The sequence below is a fragment of the Cardiocondyla obscurior genome, linkage group LG10 (genome assembly GCF_019399895.1).
Source record: "Cardiocondyla obscurior isolate alpha-2009 linkage group LG10, Cobs3.1, whole genome shotgun sequence".
NCBI classification, from domain to species: domain Eukaryota; kingdom Metazoa; phylum Arthropoda; class Insecta; order Hymenoptera; family Formicidae; genus Cardiocondyla; species Cardiocondyla obscurior.
The window spans coordinates 3,801,530-3,820,825 of NC_091873.1; the positions used below are offsets into that span (position 1 = coordinate 3,801,530).

Sequence of the window (19,296 nt, forward strand, 5' to 3'; positions counted from 1 at the left end):
TAATCCATAAAGAAAAAAAATACTAATACAAGTTATTTTTTTATCACTTTTTATTTAGTCAGTATCATTATCATCATTCTGTTCCTGCTCACTATCATCGTCACATTCATTCTCTTCTGAACTTTCCGAAGAATCGAACCAAGTTTGCAATGACAAATCATCCGCTATTAAAACTTTCCATTCATCTAGTTTTCGACAATCTGCATTAAATACATGAAATTATATAACAATTATATAGATACAATTTAAAAAAAATTGATGCTATTAAAAGAGGATATTAATATAATAATTATTAAAACTCTTAGGAGCAGATAAGTCTTTTAAAGACAAGTAGAAAAGTCGCTCTTACGCAAAACATTTTAATTTTTTTTCAATGAGTTAAAAATTTTACAAAATAATACAGAATTTTTCTGCTCGTCTCTAAAAGACCTATCTACACCTACGAGTTTGATAATATAGAATGGAACATCTTATTATTTAATAAATATATAAGATGTATATATATTATTTAATAAATATATAAATAAGAGTATACCTAAGGTGTAGAAATCAGAAAAAGTATATTGTCGATTTCCATCTTCCATCATACCGCCGTATAGATATAAAATATTATTTTTTACTGCCATTCCAGCATTTATTCGTGACGATGGAAAAAAAATCTTTTTATTACTTGTCGAGGATGTCGAGACGGGTTGAAGTTGCGACGAGGAAGATGTAGTTGATGCCATCGAATCTATCGTTACCTGTGTACACACGTTTACTTATCATACACACATATACACAATTACATGTATCCAAGGTATTTCAAACAACTACTAGTAATGAAAATTAGAATTCGTACCGTAAATATTCCATCGTCATCTATAATAACTGTAGGTTTTATGGAATTCGAAAGATTTTCTATTTCTTCGTTTGAATCATTATTTTGATCTACTTCCTCACTACTTTCTTCTTTTTTTCTTCTTCTTAGCCGTTTTTCGGTTCCCTCAACAAAAGTAGTTTCTTTTTTTTCGGTTAATGTTACAACGCGCCAGTGTAATTTTTGCAAATCCAACATAAACAGATCATTATAAAATGTTCCACATATATCTTCTTCCTCATCGTCAACGTTATCGTAAACTCCACCAAAGACGAGAGCTTGATTACCAGTAGGCAGAACTAATGCGGCAGAAACGCCACATCTTGAGCTGATATGAGTCCCAGTTTGCTTCACGCTCACCCATTTGTATTTAGTTGCATCGTTTTTGTCCGCTTGTAAAAGAAACATATCATCGTGAATACAACCCCGGTCTAAGTCCTTTTTTATTTTCTCCTTGCTATAACCGCCATATAGAACAACTTTGCTGTCTGGAGTTGGTAAAAATATACAGCCTGATCGAGGAGTAGGTGCAACACCTTCCGAAAAAAAACAAGAAACAAATATTCCATATTTTTAAATATATAATATGCAATTGACATAGGATGCGTTCAGGGAGACTATGCAATTTAGCGCTACCAAACGCAACCGTGACGTTATTAATGATAGTGTGCGACGTCATCATTCCTCACTATCAATGCTATTCTTTTTGAGATAGTGTGTCGATAGCGTTTGCGTCTGTAGCATTAATTAGTAGCGTCTCCCCGAATGCACCTTTTACAAGTTTCAAATATAATTACAATTATTTTATTTATTCTCTTACCAATGGTTTCAATTTTTTGCCACGTGTAGGTCTCCAAATCAAAAATATGAATGTCATTAAAATATTTATAACTATTTTTCAAGTTGTCGTGAAATCCACCAAATACTAACAGCTGTTTTTTTACATGCACCATTCTGTGTCCACTTCTAGCTGAAGGGCCATTTGAAGCTCTAGAGTTATAAAGAATATTATATACATAAACACATACACACACACACACAATATATGAATATACAGAGTGTCCTATTGCATATAATTAAGCTTTTAGAGATAGGTAGGGTTTTTAGAGACAAATAAAAAAATTCTATATTATTTTATAAAATAATTTTTAACAGTTATTGAAAAAAAGATTAAAATTTCTAGTATAAGAACAATAAGAAAGCTGCAAGTGTGTGAGATGATGCTATTCGCCTGTACAAACACATACATATATTGTAATCAATAATTAAATATGTATATTAATACTTACGTGATTTTTTCCCATTTCTTGTCAGCAAATCGAAAAACCCACAAATCACGATAGTGATAGAATTGTGACTCACTTGGACTAGTAAATTCTCCACCAAATATCCACAATTCACCGCCATTAGTTGCTGTAGCTACAGCTTGATGACCACATCGTGGTGGTGGTGCTCCTGGTGCCTTCATCAATATCCATTCTTGCTTATTTATATTGTAAATGAACATATCACCATATACAATTGTCTAAAGAATTAATTAAGACAATGCAATTAATTTCTTTTGGTTTATTCTTTCAATGTTTTTAAATCTTACTAAATTAATAAAAAAACTTTGAAAAAACGTATTAAATAGTGTAATATTTACCTGTCGACCATCGTGAAACTCGCCCCCAAGCATTATAAGTTTATTTTCGAAAGGATGCGCTGTCAAAGTAAAATTGACTCGTCTAGACGGCGCATTTACGATCATTTCTTTAATGCATTGCCTGCGAGCCTCTTCCCTTTCAATTTCAGCAACAACTTTCTCTATGTCATTCTGTATAAACAAGCGTAAAGCACGTTAGTAAACAATTTTAAGTATGATTAATAAGTTTTTTTTTCTGTGCAAGACAAAAGAGAAAACCTAACCTCGCCGAGCGCCGCCAGTTCCTTCTTCTGCTTGACGTTAAGCTTTTTTTCGGTCTTTAATGCAGTCTTTACTTGACCGCTTACTTTGTTCTTATTCTTTTTCTTTCCCATTGTCTCTTGTAAATTACATTATACTAGGGGTACAACCCAGCCACTGCTTCTAAACTTCCAATGCTTTTACTCTGAACGACCTAAGACGAGATATAAATCATATGAATAAGACCTGTGTTCAAAGTATCAGCTATTCGCCAGGTAAAACATTGGCGGGAAACCGGCATGCGAGCGCTTGAGTTCGTAACCATTTGTAACACATTTTGACGACATCGAGATTCCGACTGACAAGACAAAGGCATTCGCGGCCAGTTTTGGAGCAGATTCGTTCGTAATTCTTTGACGAGTCAGTTTCACAGAATCGACGAGCCCGTCTGCCTTCTCTCTATCGTTACAATGATGTCGAAACGCGCAGGACGCGCCGCTCAGTTTAGTAGACAAGAGGTTAAGTATTCACTGCGGCTGGTCAACGTGTCTCTTGTTTGTCGTGTTTTAGGATCCTGAATTATTCTAACTACGATCTATGATTTGTTGCAGGTGTCCGAGGATCCCGTGGAATTACGTCGCTCTCCGCGAAACCTGCCGCAAAATTTGAAGGTGTGTACGACGATCGTATCAGATCGGCGATACAATGCTGCGGTTGATGCAATAAGACGCACAATTTCACGTGAATACAAAGTAGTGGAGAGAAAGCGTTTTTTATTTTAAAAGTTAAACTTGAGGCGAACGTGTCAGCTAGAAACAGCCTAACGTTGGAGATTTCTTTCTTCGTAGAATAGGGGTCAGCTAACTCTTTCCTTGAGAGCTAAGAAAATGTGTGGGTGCTTATGTAACAAGAAAAAACTTGACATTTGCAAAAATTCTTAATTAAAAAAATTTTTAATTCTATTTAATAGTATATATTATAATTTTAAGTATAAAATAATAAAAAATGGTAATTGATTTTTCTGCAGAAGAAACTGGAGCAATTAAAAGTGACAAAAGAGCCTGACATTAACACTTTGCCTCCGATTGTATTTAAAGGACGCATTCAATATACCAATGACTTCTTTAATTGTGCCCAGATCTGTGACGATCTTATGTGAGCATGAAAAACGCATAATATTTTTCAGAAAGGAATAGTGTAATCTACAAAGTTATAATGAAGATTTTTACAAAAGAATCAAAATTTTTCAAGTACATTTTTAATTTTGTTTTAGACAAAAAGTTAAGCACAGTGAAAAGGAAATTATACCAATAGGTTTCGATCTTGAGTGGCCATTTAGCTTTCAAACTGGCAGTGGAAAAACCGCGTTAGCGCAGATTTGCTTGGAGGACAATGTGTGTTACCTTTTGTACATCTATTCGCTAAAGAAGCTCCCAGCATCATTTGTTGAACTTCTCTGTCATCCAAAAGTTAGGCTCGTCGGCGTCAATGTTAAAAAGTAAGTAATCTTGTTTTTTTGTTGTATATAATTTTGTGTAAAAAATGTGGTACATTATTTTTAAAGATCGTGTTTAAATTCGTGTGTGAAACCATCTCAAACAGTTTTTTTAATATATTAAAAAAACTAAAATAATTTAGACACAAATAAAGGAAAATTTCCATATTTTTTAAAATGACATTGAAACGCATTAATTTTCCATTGAAGTTTTGCATGCGATTATATTGTAAACAAAGACTTCAGCGTTATCACATTTAACTCAGTTTATCAAGAACCAATGAGTTCTACATGTACTGTAATGTCGAAACTCGCTAACATATATATTTTTTTTTATTTAAATATGTTATGTTATCTGTGATTTTACGGGGACGGGGAAGAAAAGTAGTAAGACGCGTTCTCTCGATCTCCTTGGCGGCCGGCGTTCCGTGGCACATGTATTATACGCCGTCGCCGCAGCAAATGCCATATCTCTTTCAATGTACTTTAACAAAAAAAAAAAAAAAAAATATATATATATATATGTAATTAATAATCGTGTATTTGATATTTTGCAGCGACGTGTGGAAACTCGGGAGGGATTTCAAAGAATTTCCTGCTCAGAAAGTAGTACAAAATAATTGTTTGGATTGTGGGACATACGCTAATCGAGTCTTGAAGCGATCCTGTCGTTGGAGTTTAGAAAAATTAACTGCTTATTTGGTATTATTTTTTATTTTATATTACGGTATAATATATCGGCAAATTAAATTAAAATCAAAACAAATTTTTCATACAATTAGTTGAAGAAGAAAATCAGCAAAGATCCCGAAGTGCGAATGAGTAAGTGGCACATACAACCCCTCAGTGACGCCCAGAAAAAATACGCAGCTACGGATGCTTATGTATGTATAACCGACTGAAAATACATTAATATTAATAAGATTGTAAAGTATTGAAAGCTATATTTAATTTAATGAAAAAAACTTGTTGAATATTAAGATTTATTTAAAAAAAAACCTCAAATGCTAAAGAAAGATATTACTATAAAAATAATATTTCTTTGTACACAGGTATCTCTTCTGCTTTACGTAACAATTCAGGAGAAGGCCGTTATTATAGAGAAGGAGAACAGTGAGGAACTTATAATTTAACAAAGATTCCGCTTTTCGGTTTTACAAGATTCAGTTTAATATAATTAAATGTCAAGATGCATTCGCGAGTAGTAAAAATCTTGCTGGCTGGTCGCTTGCCATACGGAGTTGGTTTACAATTACAAAAGACTTTAGCAGATCACCATCATAAGCGTTTGAGTGAAGCGGCAAATACGTTAATACTTTTGGAACATGAGCCAGTGTACACGGTAGGGATACGAAGCAAGGGATACACGGAGGAAGATGAGAAAAGATTAAGGAATCTCGGTGCAGAGTTTTGGCGAACCAATCGCGGTGGACTGATTACTTTTCATGGACCCGGTCAACTCGTGGCTTATCCGGTGTTAAATTTGAAGCAATTTCATACCAGCATTAGGTGGTATGTGCATGAGGTGGAGCGTATGGTGATTCGTGTATGCGCTGAATTTGGTATTAAGGCTGAAACCTCGCCGGACACTGGGGTATGGGTTGGGGATCGGAAAATTTGTGCCTTAGGCATTCACGGGAGTCGCTATATCACTACTCACGGGCTTGCACTTAACTGCAATATCAATTTAAAATGGTTCGATCATATTGTGCCATGCGGTATCGAGGGCAAGGGTGTGACTAGTATCTCTAAAGAATTAAACACGGACGTTCCGGTCGCTGACGTACTGCCGATTTTTATGAATGCTTTCAGTGATCAGTTCGAGTGCGAGTTGATCGAGTATCCGCTCGGCGAAGTTTCACAGTTACTACGAGATGCACATCGTACTTTAAAAGTGTGATAATTTACATTTTAAAGAATAAAGATTTATAAATTTTTGTGAAACTTTTAAACAAGATTTGTAAATTATGAAGATTTAATAATTATATAATGTTTAAAATCTTTTATAATAATCATCTTGTATAAAAACAATAACTCTGTATTAATTTGGACTTTAGTAATTTTACAATATGAAGAATTAATTTGATAATTAAGTTTTATTCATCAACGTTGCTTGTGACAATCATTACTTTTGAATGATTCGTGCGATGTTAACAATACAATTATGATAATTGCATTTATAAATTAATTATCTTGCCAGAATTTTAATGTGATATGTAAATATAAATCCAAAATTTCATTAGTTTAATACAGAATTTATATACAGGTACCAAGCATTGATAATATGAATCAAGTGGACAATAAACTTTACGTCAAATATAAACAACAACTGTGTTCCTAAATATAATTGTAATTATTATACATTATCGACATAGCTATCTACATGACTGTGATCGCTTAAATTGAATGCATATTAAACTTTATATCTTGAATTAAAAAACCTAATGACTAGATCGATACAGATCTAAAAAAATTTATACTATAAAACAAAATAGACATATCCTAAGTTTATAACCAAATTGAATTTAATATTGAAATTACATTAAGATCGTACGTCCTTCAGAGATCAGGATTCGATTATAAATCACAATGCAATCTCACTCTTCAGCATTCAACTTAAACGCCTTATTAGTAAAATATTAAATTTAAATAAATAAAATTTATACGCATAGTAATGAGCATTCAATTTGTGTTCAAATCAATTACAGAATTTCTTTAAAAACTCAAGGTTTAAAAAATACTTTAAAAACTTAGTATTAATTAAAAAAAAGTTTTTTTTTATCTTGAAACAGTAAAATCAATAACGACGAAGTAAAAAACGCTTAAACATCTTGAAAAACGTAATATAACAATTCAAAACACGATTTACAATCGAGAACTTTAGAGGATCATACATATTACGTTTCAAAATAATTTGAGGCATTTATTAGAGTCGTTAAATCTAAATAAAACTAATATCACTCTGTTAGCACATGCAGGTATCTTTGATTATAGAGCTCCGTAGTAAGTGCGCCAATTATTTCTACAGCATTGTGAAGAGAGTTGGCAGAGTCTCTGATGAGTCTAACGGCTCTTTCCACATCTCCTCGCAGTTCTGCGTACGGTTTGTTCATCAAGAGCCCTTCCAGATTCTGCATTGCTTTCACAGCCTCTGCGCTAGGACGAATCTCCATCGTATCCGGATCGGTCGATCTCGAAGGTGCCACACCGGGCGAGTGTGGAGTATATCTCACTAATTGCTGATCGGACTTGGATTCTGGCAATTGTGCCAGGCAGTAGACAGCTATAGCACGACTCAAGAATTTGCACCTGAAAATGGGACAATTACAATATTGGTTGGTCACAATATAAAGAAAATATAAATTAATTTTTTGACAATTATATCGTCGTAACTTACCGTACGGTGAGCCGAGATCCTTTCTTTATTCCAATAGCTCCCAGGATACCCCATCCTTGTCCCGCATCGTCTGCTACTATTAGCAATGCTCGTGATAATCCTTTTAAGGCTCTGGCAGCGATCACTGTATTTTCGCTATACTGACACTGTCTGTAAGCCAGCTCGCATGCTTTTGCCCACAGTAAAGGCAATTTCTCTTCTACGATATCTCTAAATAAACGAAATTCATTATGTTATTAATGTAAATTTTCGGATTTTTGTTCTGTGTACAATTTAAAATCACTCACGTAGTTTTAATGGCACTAATCCAATCTACTAAATTAATCAAAAGCATGCCCTCCTCTCGGATGTCTCTGCAGGATGGAAGTCTCTTTAATAACACCGAGTAAAGAGCCAATAATCTTCCCTCTGATACCAACACGGATTCTAACGGTGGTTGACGCGGTACTACAGACTGTAAAACCATCAAAACTGACGCCCATGTAGGACGAATATCTTCCGTTACTGAAAAAGTAATGTAATCAGTTATAGCCTGCGTGTTTTCGCTCGTTTCGCCGCATTTCTACCTACTCCCGAAAAAGCGTTCATTTACTACGGGAAACCATATATAAAAGCATTATGAAAAAATAATTATCAGTTGCTTACGGTTATATTTAAAATAAGCTTCCAAGGCAGCCTCCATGAGATGTCCTAAAGTAGACGAAGAAGCAACTGTCATTCCGATCACTCTTAAAACTCCCATTAGTACCGGACTACTAGCAGTTCGTTCTAACAACCATGTCGTCCAACTACTGCGTAAGTGATCAGCCAAAGCTCCACTCTGGTTAATCGAATGTAAAAGTTCGGTGATTAGCAAACCAGCCTCGGCAACCTGTTGCGACTCAGAGACAGCTAAAAAGAAAAAAAAATAATAATAATAAAATTAATAAATAAATAAAAATTACAACAGTAATTTGAGAAAAAAAATTAATTTAAAAAATGAAATACTAACTGCTGGTGATAACAATTTCCATTTCGTCCAGCATTCGCGACAACGTGTTAGAAAACGCTTTGCTGTTGGTTGACAGAAGAGATTTGTACCTCGTGGTGCAATTTATAAGTAATTTCATCGAGGAACGCACATACATTTGTCTCTTTTTTAAAGTAGTAGGATGAAAGTGTTTAATTGTGGGATCATAGGCTGCTGCTATCTTTAGCAAGCTAAAAATTAAATTATTTTTATACGTAATATTATTATTTTTACGTTGCAATTATAAATTACTCACTTGTTGACGGCTGCATCAATAGGATGAATTTGATCTTTACCCAGGCAAAGGACGACTCTAGGATCGCAACTCATCACATGCCAATTAATTACTTGATCGTACGCTGCGGCGTCAATTAAATGCCAAGAAAAGCTTTCGGCTTCGATTACTAATTGCACTGCCTTGTCGTTCTAAAATATTAATTTCATTAATTAAAGTTTTATTTCTCTTTTAACAAATACTGTTATAATCTTGAAAATTTGATTCTTCTACTATGTTAAATTTGATGTTTTTTACTGAATAAAAAAATTTCTTTTCTCTCTCTCTCTCTCTCTCTCACCTGTCTAACGTTTGGTTCGTTAGATAGCTTCACCAGCAAATTTAACAGACAAACGTGCATCCTAGAAACAACCGGGAACATTTGTTGCGTAGTTAACTCGTTGATCCAAGCAGACCAAACAATCCAGGTAAAGATGCTTCCGAGAAATAAGTGACAATCCGGTAGATACTGATCAATGACCCTGATCATTAACTCGACGTCATTGGTGGAAGGACAGAAGCGTTCCCAGGGTAGAGATAACAAATTACCATGCACAACGTTTAGTACATGGTCCTTAACAGATGCATGAGCATAGTTGGCCACATAAAATTGCCATACAAAGCTGAGAATTTTGCTAGATGCCGGCATGGTGTCGATGATGAAACGAATGCACTCGGTAAACATCGTCATTGTACGATTAGCGTAAGGACCATCAGTAATGATCCATGGTAGCAATACAGATCTATCGTCCGTTAACTGTTGAATCCATGCGGCTGTTGGCTCCCGCAGGTTTCTCGTCCAGTATGGAGTGATCCATGGTGCATACATCTCACTCAATACCGGCCAGATTTTCTCGCACACTGGAAAAATTACATTAACAATCGAATAAATAATTTTTAATTCAAAATTACAATTAAATAAAAACGATAATTATATTTAAAGAAACGAGAAGTGCTCTTAAAGTACTACTTAAGATATAAAAATTTGCAGTTTGTTACAGAAAATTATTCAATGTGAAATAACTTTTTTTAAGAGAATAAATAATTAATAACACGCGCTTTGTAATATCTAGTATTTCAAATTTCAAGATTTTTAAAAAATATTAACTTACATTGATCGGCAAGCGACCCTCGATCGGCCTGCAGGGTTAATACGACTAGAGCATGACCGACCATACCCAAAAATATAGTTAATGGCTCGTTATAGCTTCTATATTTCGGATAGAGTCCATATAATCCATATTGCAATCTCTCTTTCATAAAATGTCGGCTAAGAAGCACAGCAGTATCGTGCATCTAAAATCAAACAAAAATATTATAATAACATGGACAATAAGTTTTGTTTTATTATTATACGTAAAACAAAATAAAACGTTTTTTTATATACGCATAATTATTTCTAAAAACATAAATTGTGAAATTAAACCTCTTGGCGGGACAGCAATCTTTGTTCCGTAGCATAATGTCTGATTTCGTCCCTAACTTTCGAAGGATTTTGAGACGGTGCAATATTTTTTGGTTTGCCGCTTAGGGCTCCTAACAAATCACGCCATACATCCAGAGACAAATTTTGGCTTTCGGATCCTCTCAGTACTGCACTTAACACCTCACCATAATGCTCAGGAAATTCATGCAGAAGAATCAGTCGTAGATGATTTCGAAACACCTGCGTTAATATCATAATTTTAATTTTAATTTCTTTATAAAAATAAATATAAATACATTTTTAGTCTAATTAAATTTAAATTAACAAATCTATGCTATATAAAATTAAAAAGAACTAACCTCATGCAGCATTAGTTTTTCCTCTTCGGGATTCAGACCTATGTTGCACAATGCTTTGGAAACTAACTCTATAAAAGTGGATCTTTCACTCAATCGCGGACGGCGATAGTTTAGCCAGCTGCCGACGTCAAACTGCAACAGAGACAGTAATAATCTCATAGTAGTAATTAAAGACGATAATTTAGTTTAATTTTATTTACTTTCGAGAGCAACACGAAACACAAGTCAACGTTGGATCCAGTGGACAAGTCCACGACGGTTTGATACATTTGTAAAAATGTAAAGGCTCCTCCAGCAACTGGAGTAAAATGTGGTCCCAGCAAACCTCCGAGATTAGGTCTTTGAATTATAGTATTAAGTAATTGCGGACCTTGAGCTTCCTCACCACTGATGAACAACTAAAAACATAACAAAAATTCTTAATTTTTTAGAAATTATTTGCTAAAATCGTTAAAAAAAAACCATTTTACATCGAGTTGTTTTATAAAATTAGATTCGTTCTTTACTGTAGTTAAAAAAATAGTTAGTCCGCAAGTGGAAATTTTCTTAGCCACTTGCGGTACGAGATTCGTCTTTTTTTGCCACTTGCGGCACAGTTAACATTTTCGTTAATTTTCCGACTCAATACGATCCGAGTAAAAAATATCGAGTAATGAAATACCTGGCCTAACTTTTCCAAGCACGTAGTAATTAGCTGCTTCGTAGGAGGACATAGAGCTGCTTCTTCTGTATAGAATTCTATTAGATGATAGAACAACTTGACTCCGCTTTCTTGCACTTTGCGCAATACAGCAGTATTTTCGTTAGTACGACTGATAGTTAATTCATGTTCTAGCATCCTAAAAAAACAAAAAAATAAAAAAGATAATTATGTAAGTTGTTTTGCTATTCATTAATGAATAGAACAAGAAGTTTTATGTATTGAGATTATGCATAGCGCGCAAACGTTCTAAGATTACAATAAATTTATCTGCTAAACTTACGCGATCAAATGATCAATGAAAACGCAACCCAGAGTGACTTTGCTGGGGGGTGGTTGACTAGCTTTTACTAAAAGATTTTCATACTCAGCCCGGTTCTGAGTTATCATATGATCCACGCCTTCGCTAACGTGTGCTTCGTTGACCTATAAAGATGGCATGTAAAAAAAGTCTATATATTTATTAAGCTTTTAATAATTAATATTCTTACTGTGATCTCAATAATTGCTGGGCCTGCACAATGCACCGTCGGAGGTGTGCCCACTCTAGTGCGTCTTTGATTAGTTGGTGCAGGGTCACAAAGAGCGTGCAAGGTAACATGGTTCTCATAAATTCGGTAAAGAGTCGGAACTAATTCGAGAAAGCTGCAATCCACTGCAGTGTGCTCAGATACCATGAAACTATAAGTCTGTGCATAATCAAGGATAACTTTGAGATGTGGTTTGACTAGATCGACAGTGGCAGTGGAGTTGTAGAGACTCTCTCTGGATACGCATCCCAGCACCGGCTGATTTCGACTTAAGGGTGGCGGTGAAACCGGCCTTTCGTAGGAATTTAGTCTGCGAAAGATTCTGCATAGAGGTTCGATCGATTCTGTGACACCTGAAGACTGAGAAAACTTTTGATACTGATTTTCGTGATCACGGAACGTCGCAAGCTCCCATTCGCAAATAGCTTTGAGTTGGCTCTGCTGCACTACCCAGTAGTCAACGTATTCTAACCACAAGGTCTGAAAGTTTTAAATTTACATTATTATTTAAAATTATATAATTACCCGGTACATAATTTAACATTATTAACTTACTCGATCTCCTTGCATTAACGAAAGTAGTCTCTGCGGCATATATTGCGGTGGCAGGACTGGGAGAAAAAGTCCCGGTTCTTGAAGACGAGGTTCTTCTAGCCAAAGACTCAATGTCTTATAAAATCTGAAATAAATATTTTTTCATAAAATCTATTTTTTTTTTAATCTGTTTTTTTTTTCTTTTTTTTTTAATGTACGTTTATTTACTTTGCAATACTAAAATAAAATACGCGTCTTTCATCGGTAATCGGTCTTCCATTGTCTGTATCTTTTTCTCCTTTCACTTGAAAATACTCTGTCGTTTCATGCAATCGTTTTTTTAATTTCTTCAAATAACTCAAATTTATCATTCCTTCGAAAAATTTTTCCCCAACTCCACCTTTGTCCATAGATCTGTAGTAATTAAAAGTAAAAGAATAAATTATTACTAAGTCAATATAAAAAATATTAAGATTATAATATTTACCCTGGAATGGTAGGAGCTCGTGCGAGAAACAAACTAAAGAAATTTTGCCACAAGAGAGGCAAAATTGGATGATCTATGGGTGTATCAAGAGCTTGTTGAGACCATCGGTAAATGGCCAGGTTATTTACTCCGAATGGAGTTATTTTCACTGTTGCACATGCCCTCTGACATAATTTTTATAATTAGTATAATTTATATTTAAAATATTCTTAATAATACACTAAAATTTAAACCTTAAGTGCAGTATCTAAAGATATCTTAGACTGCATGGAGAGTTCTCGCAAGATTTCGCGCCATAGTCCGGTTTTAAGCTCCCTATCATGTTGTTCTGTTGAGAGAATTTGATAAGCGAGCCATATTGTCTGAACAGTTCCACTAAGAAGACTTGTCGAACTAGAAGATCCTGTTGCCCAGCTTAAAAATGATCCAAATGACCCCGGTGTTCGAGTGGATGATATACTCTACAAATATATTCAACTGCATTTATTGAATACATAGAGCGGAAATTTGTTAGTAAAAACACAAAAATATTATTTAACACACACACATATATCTCAAACAAAATAAAAACAAAGTTTTTTTTTTTAAATAATATAAAAATTAAAAAAATTGCAATTTTACGGAATACATAAATATTATACATTTTTTTAACTACTCGTATAAATGTACAACAGATTAATTAAATAAGTTAAAAAAATAATAAGTTAGATTATTTATCTTCTATATATCGTACCTCGTTACTTCCATCTATAGCAGGCTAACAAAACAAATATTTTGTTAAAATCAAGAACTAACTGTAATTATTATAAAAAATTACAATTGTCCATGTTTTAAATGCCAAAAATTTGTAAATTATTAAAAAATAAAATTTTTTTTTTGCTAACTTTTAAAATACTATAACACAGTTAAACTTAAACTTACACAGAACAGATTTTGGAACATGTTTTCCATCATCGCTTTGGCTTCTAAATGAAAGAACGCTGTCCGGATCACGTTATCCATTAAATACATTACATTATGGTCTTTGTTCCAGTCTTGGACGAGAATTAATATATTCAGCCAGAGATGCACAAAAGGTTCGGGACTATTCAAGCAATACCTAATTATCGATATAAAAATTATTATTTTTAACTTAATTAATTTATAATATTATTCTTTACATTTCTGTATATTTAATATCATAACATGTTTTATCATATTTTTCGTATAATTTTTTTTAATTACTTTAAAGTATGTTTTATTTATGCTTACCGTTTATAATGATGCAAATGAGATTCAATCATGTTTGAAAACTGTTTAAGAATCGGGCCGGGAAAATCCGAGACAATTAGATTTTTTGCCATTTTCATATAGGTACGATCGGCGTTAATGAGTGGAACGATTAAACTGACAAACTTGTCATTCTTCAATAAGGAGTCTGGACACTCGAGAAAAAATGGTATCACATGATGAAGACATATCAGTACTTGCTTGTATTTATAATAACATTGTAAAGTTTGCAACTGGCTAAAGCCCTCGACGCAAATCAATGGTACCGAGTGACCCCACAAAGTCATTAACACGGAAACGTAATTGGCAATCGGCTGCTTCTCGCGTACTCCTTTTACTAGAATCTCTAAAAAGGAATCTGACTCCATATTAGGCACGCAAGAGAGACCATCGGCCGGATTCGAGATAGTATATTGACACACAAATTCCGATCGATCTAACTGATGTAATCTCAATCTATTAATTATCTCCCATGCCCAGAGGTTAAATGCTTGCTCACTATTTTGAGGTCTCACTATTGAGGAAACCTAAGACCAAAAAAAAAAAAAAAATTAAGATTCTTATTAATAAATATCAATAATATTTTATTTTAAACTAATAACTCACTTGTTTCATGCTTTCAGTTAATAACGAAGCTGTCTGTATTGGTGTGTCAGGCACATATTTCATTGTAAGTTCGACAATTAGCAGTGCTACTTGTCGATGCAAGTCAATCGAAAGATAAAGATTGTCATTTCTATAAAAAAGAAAAAAAAACATTGGTCATTATTGATTTTGAATCAATAAATAATTAATTAAAAATAGAGAAGACATTTAATTGTATAAGAATATCAAATATACGTAGAGAAAAAAAAATAAATAAAGAAAATTTTTAATAAGCTTAAAATTATAATGATATCTTTGATATTTTTTGAAATTTACATTTTTTTTAATATTAAAATTACTCACGCGTCAAGGCCCCAATTTAAATGTGTAAGAACCAGTCGAGCTAGATGACTTTCGGATGAAGTTAAAGGGTGTTGATGCAACCAGGTCGATAGAATTGCCATGTCTTCCTGTTGCGGAATCCACATACCTATCTTTAACTCCGTGAACAAATATAAACTCAGCTAAAATCATAGAAAAAATGATGTATAATATAATTCAATAAAATTTAATATAACAAATACCATAATAATAAATAAAACGAAAATTATTATACCTTTCCGACTGATACAAAATTGTCTCGCAATTTCTGCAGGATGTCAGATAACAGAGTAGGGTATTTGTTTGTTAAATTCGATAAAAGCGATCTTGCGTCTTTCGAACAGGATTCTTGAGTTTTCTCGCTTAAGAATCCAATCTGTAATTTAATTTATTGAATTGAATTTAACAGTTAATATTTCACAAATAAATTTAAAGTTATAATAAACTAAAAATATTTATAAAAGTTTTAATGGAAATTATTTTAAATTTTCTTATTTATACATAGGATGCATTTCTATTAACATACTTGAAATAAATCAATTGTTGTTGTTCTCACAAAGTCATAATCTTTACGGCCTCTTGCCATGGCCATATTAGCAAATGTCGTTAACAAAAAATAGGACTCGTCACCGGGCATGTTACCTAATTTTTCCTCGAATTGTTTATGAAGTTCAGGACAATTCAGCTCCGTTTCCCAGTCTATAATATTAAATCGTTGTTAGTAATTTATGTTTACAAAAGGAATTTAAAGAAATTTTTATTTTATTTTAATTATAGTTTACCTGAAGTTGACAAGTTTGATGTTGTTATGTCACTAGATGTAAAGTCAGTATGTAGAATATAGAAGATGTGCCACAAAGTAGGGGCCGATATAATATGGTATGGTACCGCGGCGAGATATTGCCAGGCACCTAGACGTCGTGACGAGAATATGCAAAGGATTGCTCTCAGGAAAAAACAATCATATTCGGTCTGTAGCTTTAGCAGCATTGAGTCGTCGGTTATCTGAATAAAATTGACATTATTTTCAAAGCAACAAAAGATCAATATAATTATAAAATTGTAAAAAAAACTATAATTATTTAAATCTGTTTATAAATTGAAACAAAACTGTTACAAAACATGTCTTTGAAAATTTAATATTAATTTGTATAATTCTGCAAATCCGTAAATTTTAATTTTACATACTTGACTCTTGTCGAAAGCTTCCCACTGATCACTGGCATACTGAACAATATCTCTTATTAACGCGCTGAGTCTCTTCGTTAATTGTCTATATCTTGGAGAATCGTAAGATTTTAAACCTTGCTTTAGAAGTTTAATAAGTACGCTGTAGAACGCAAAAAGACGTAGCAAATGATGGTCCGTTATGGCTTTCTTTTCCTGTTCGTACTTGTCATTTTGACTCTGAATAAATAGCACTTGCTCGAACAATTTTTCTAATGGAATCTGATGAAGAAGAGAAATCAGATCGCTCTCAAAAAGATTAGCGCCGACATTAGCGATGTCTTCATCTTCTTCGCCTTCTTCATCTAGCATGACCCACACTGTATCTCCTGGGCTGCTTGTAGTGTCTTGCAAGGATACTTGCACCTGTATAAAAATATTTAGAAGATAATAACTAAAAATATCTTAAATCGATTTCTAAAAATAATTAACGTTTAGTTTTATATTTTACCTGCTCTAAGAACTTATCTCGATCTTTGATCGGTAACAGAATCACTGCAAAAGTGGCAATCATATGATCGAGATATGGATCATTAAATGGCGAGGAACTTAAGCCAGAAACTTTTAGTGGCACTGGCACTTGTACGAAAGATTTAGCCCAGTTCATCACACCGCCTGGACATCGTAGTATATGGTTTAATAGAAACAAATGATCTTGCCATGTAGCGACTCTCAAGAGCACCGCCACCAGCTTTGACAACCATTCTCTGGTGTCTGTGACAAATTTGCCGTCTTTAAGAATTCGACGTTGAAAGTTAAATAAGACAGTTACACACATTCTAAGCTCAACTAATTGCGGAGCTGTCTGGGATGGCGATTGCTCTGGTAAAAGATTTGCTGGAGCAGTTTGTGAAAGATTAGCAAACTCCTGAAAATAAAAAAAAATTAAAATACATTTTCCATGTAATAAATGCAAAATTTAAAAATTATAAGATTATTAAATTCAGTGTTACTTGTCGTATAGTTTTTAATTTTTTTTTTAAAGTAATTCCAGTTCAATTTCAAATATGCCTAATTTTAAATAAATAAATTTCTAAATATTTAATATTTCAACGATTTTATTTTAATAAAAAGATAACTCACATTGAAACTCCTAGTTACTCTTTGCACGTAATGTTCAATCTGCAGACGCAACGATTCTGCTTCATAACAGTACAATGCCTGGCTATCGTGTAGAGTATCTTTGATTGCCGATAATGTTCTGTTGAGCGCTACTAGAGCTTGTTGGTTGAAATGAGCGACTGAATACTCATGAGTGGCAGTGACAGGATTACCGTCTTGGCACTCGCCAGCTTCCGTTTCCGACGTTTTTTCCAAGCACCAAATCTGCTTTTGCGTCTCGCGGCAGCTTTTCTTTAAACGCTCTAATTCGTATGAATTCGTAATCAAGTGATTTCGTACTCTTAGGTAATTCATCAACAACTCGTGTAGCCTGTGTTGTTGTCTTAGAGGTGCACATCTTAATTGTGTATCTGTAAATTCAGTCACAAAAGCATCTACTAACATCAATTCCTGATTGTGATACAAGGATGCCAGTTGCTGTTCTGTGAATGGTTTCGCATCCTTAAACATATTCGCCGAATTTTTTTTAATTTCCAAAATTTCTTTCTCTTTAAACAGTTTGTTTAGACACTGAGTCTTTACTTTGATTAAATTCTCGGGCTTCTGTACTGTTTGACTGGTTTCCTCTGAAGTAGCTGACGATACATCTATCAATTGAATTGTAGAAACTTGCAACTCTACTTCCACCTGGTTAATTTGTTCGTTTGACGTAGTATCGGATGTCAAGCATGGTTGGACGGTGTCAACTTCATCTTGAGACTCTTCAGCTAATAACAAGATCTAAAAAATATACATATTAATATTTTATACAATTTTATCTTTTATTAAAAAAATATTTTTTTACATATGTAAATAAATATTTTTTAGTTATTTAATTTATTAAAAATAACTTAAGTACCTCCTTTGTCATTTCTCCTTGTTGACTATATTTTTTCTCATTTGCTGCTCTCTCGGCAGCTTCTTTTTCATAAACTTCAGTATCAATGGCAGCTGAATGTAGCTCACTCTCTATATTTTCTACAGATTTACCTTTAGGATAATTTGTGGGCGATTCCTCAAGTAGGCACTCAAACTCTTCTAGTGTAGGAGCATCTGGTATCTGATGTTCCAAGAATGAATGACGCGTTCTATCTCGCTTCTTCTTCTAGAGAAACAAAAATGCAATAACTCTCAAAAATTATATTATTGTCAAGACACTGATTGTTTAAGCAAAGAAACGATAAACTCTAAACTGATAACAGTAATAATTACTGTCAATAAATTACACACTAACGTATCGCGGAGAATAACGCAATGTAAAATGTTTTTACCTGCTTCTGCTTCTCCATAATGTATAAATAATTCCTCAAAATAATTGGATCTATTGATCGGTGCCAATCAATTGGATCACTGATTATTATTTAACGGGATTAAAAAACCTTGCAGAAACTTTAACAGAACTGTCTGCGACATTTCGAGGCATGACAAAGGCAACTGGATGCAGCGAGGAAAGTTACGATAGTGCTATCAAACACACTAATTATCTTCGGTATTGTTATTATTTCAGTCATTCGCTGATGAGGTAGCGAGATTCATTTTGGTTTCCGATTGTTACTTTTCGTTCAGCACAGTTCAGCTGGGTATTAACTATCATTGATCAATCTGATCTCAAATCGATCGAAACGAAGACGAGCTCTACGTCTTTAATTTTCACGCAGTGTCGCGAAAAAAATGCGGAGCACGACACGTTCAGGAGCAGAAAAAAAAATTGAAATACACACCTTTTCGATAAGTTTCGAAACGCATCGGTATAAAATTACCAAGTGATTGAACACGGT

General features: G+C 33.7%; 4 protein-coding genes across 5 annotated transcripts; 2 read left to right on the top strand and 2 right to left on the bottom strand.

Annotated features, from left to right (window-relative positions):
• Nucleotides 1–32: 32 nt before the first annotated feature.
• LOC139105877 (kelch domain-containing protein 4) lies at nt 33–2,907 on the bottom strand. The gene is made up of 7 exons (XM_070662200.1): nt 2,768–2,907; nt 2,505–2,675; nt 2,149–2,384; nt 1,680–1,849; nt 842–1,395; nt 536–743; nt 33–200 (listed from the first exon to the last, which is right to left on the bottom strand). Exons 1-7 carry the CDS (start codon nt 2,876–2,878, stop codon nt 55–57), a joined length of 1,596 nt encoding a protein of 531 aa, XP_070518301.1. The 5' UTR covers nt 2,879–2,907; the 3' UTR covers nt 33–54.
• A 220-nt stretch (nt 2,908–3,127) lies between these two features.
• On the top strand, nt 3,128–5,432 carry Wrnexo (WRN exonuclease). Its single transcript, XM_070662208.1, has 7 exons — nt 3,128–3,262; nt 3,356–3,415; nt 3,772–3,899; nt 4,018–4,242; nt 4,797–4,941; nt 5,022–5,123; nt 5,292–5,432. The coding sequence occupies exons 1-7, from the start codon at nt 3,215–3,217 to the stop codon at nt 5,370–5,372; spliced, it is 789 nt and encodes a 262-aa protein (XP_070518309.1). The 5' UTR covers nt 3,128–3,214; the 3' UTR covers nt 5,373–5,432.
• On the top strand, nt 5,429–6,568 carry Lipt2 (Lipoyl(octanoyl) transferase 2). The gene has a single exon (XM_070662212.1). The coding sequence runs from the start codon at nt 5,429–5,431 to the stop codon at nt 6,137–6,139; it is 711 nt and encodes a 236-aa protein (XP_070518313.1). The 3' UTR covers nt 6,140–6,568.
• Nucleotides 6,317–19,259, bottom strand: Epg5 (ectopic P-granules autophagy protein 5). Of its 2 annotated transcripts, XM_070662174.1 has the most exons (31): nt 18,790–19,259; nt 18,378–18,623; nt 17,501–18,259; nt 16,869–17,285; nt 16,379–16,783; nt 15,973–16,195; nt 15,717–15,889; nt 15,426–15,566; nt 15,173–15,333; nt 14,831–14,960; nt 14,207–14,751; nt 13,877–14,054; nt 13,689–13,712; nt 13,189–13,416; nt 12,956–13,119; nt 12,697–12,882; nt 12,490–12,613; nt 11,896–12,414; nt 11,688–11,830; nt 11,366–11,543; nt 10,905–11,102; nt 10,705–10,836; nt 10,346–10,585; nt 10,032–10,215; nt 9,221–9,780; nt 8,902–9,071; nt 8,628–8,836; nt 8,282–8,527; nt 7,924–8,140; nt 7,637–7,846; nt 6,317–7,548 (listed from the first exon to the last, which is right to left on the bottom strand). In XM_070662174.1, the coding sequence occupies exons 1-31, from the start codon at nt 18,805–18,807 to the stop codon at nt 7,197–7,199; spliced, it is 7,680 nt and encodes a 2,559-aa protein (XP_070518275.1). In that variant the 5' UTR covers nt 18,808–19,259; the 3' UTR covers nt 6,317–7,196. The 2 variants fall into 2 exon arrangements, with proteins under 2 accessions (XP_070518275.1, XP_070518276.1); XM_070662175.1 differs by lacking the exon at nt 13,689–13,712.
• Between the last annotated feature and the right edge of the window lie 37 nt (nt 19,260–19,296).

Excerpts from the sequence above, each read along its gene's own strand:
- Epg5 (XM_070662174.1), bottom strand. Across the intron at positions 15,334-15,425 it reads ATTTTGTATCAGTCGGAAAG|CTGAGTTTATATTTGTTCAC; the intron begins GTATAATAATTT and ends CTATGATTTTAG. Across the intron at positions 13,120-13,188 it reads CTTTAGATACTGCACTTAAG|AGGGCATGTGCAACAGTGAA; the intron begins GTTTAAATTTTA and ends AAATTATGTCAG.
- LOC139105877 (XM_070662200.1), bottom strand. The coding sequence starts at position 2,878 with ATGGGAAAGAAAAAGAATAAGAACAAAGTAAGCGGTCAAGTAAAGACT. Across the intron at positions 2,676-2,767 it reads AACTGGCGGCGCTCGGCGAG|AATGACATAGAGAAAGTTGT; the intron begins GTTAGGTTTTCT and ends TTGTTTATACAG. Across the intron at positions 744-841 it reads ATGACGATGGAATATTTACG|GTAACGATAGATTCGATGGC; the intron begins GTACGAATTCTA and ends GTGTGTACACAG.
- Lipt2 (XM_070662212.1), top strand. The coding sequence starts at position 5,429 with ATGCATTCGCGAGTAGTAAAAATCTTGCTGGCTGGTCGCTTGCCATAC.
- Wrnexo (XM_070662208.1), top strand. The coding sequence starts at position 3,215 with ATGATGTCGAAACGCGCAGGACGCGCCGCTCAGTTTAGTAGACAAGAG. Across the intron at positions 3,416-3,771 it reads ACCTGCCGCAAAATTTGAAG|AAGAAACTGGAGCAATTAAA; the intron begins GTGTGTACGACG and ends ATTTTTCTGCAG. Across the intron at positions 3,900-4,017 it reads CAGATCTGTGACGATCTTAT|ACAAAAAGTTAAGCACAGTG; the intron begins GTGAGCATGAAA and ends ATTTTGTTTTAG.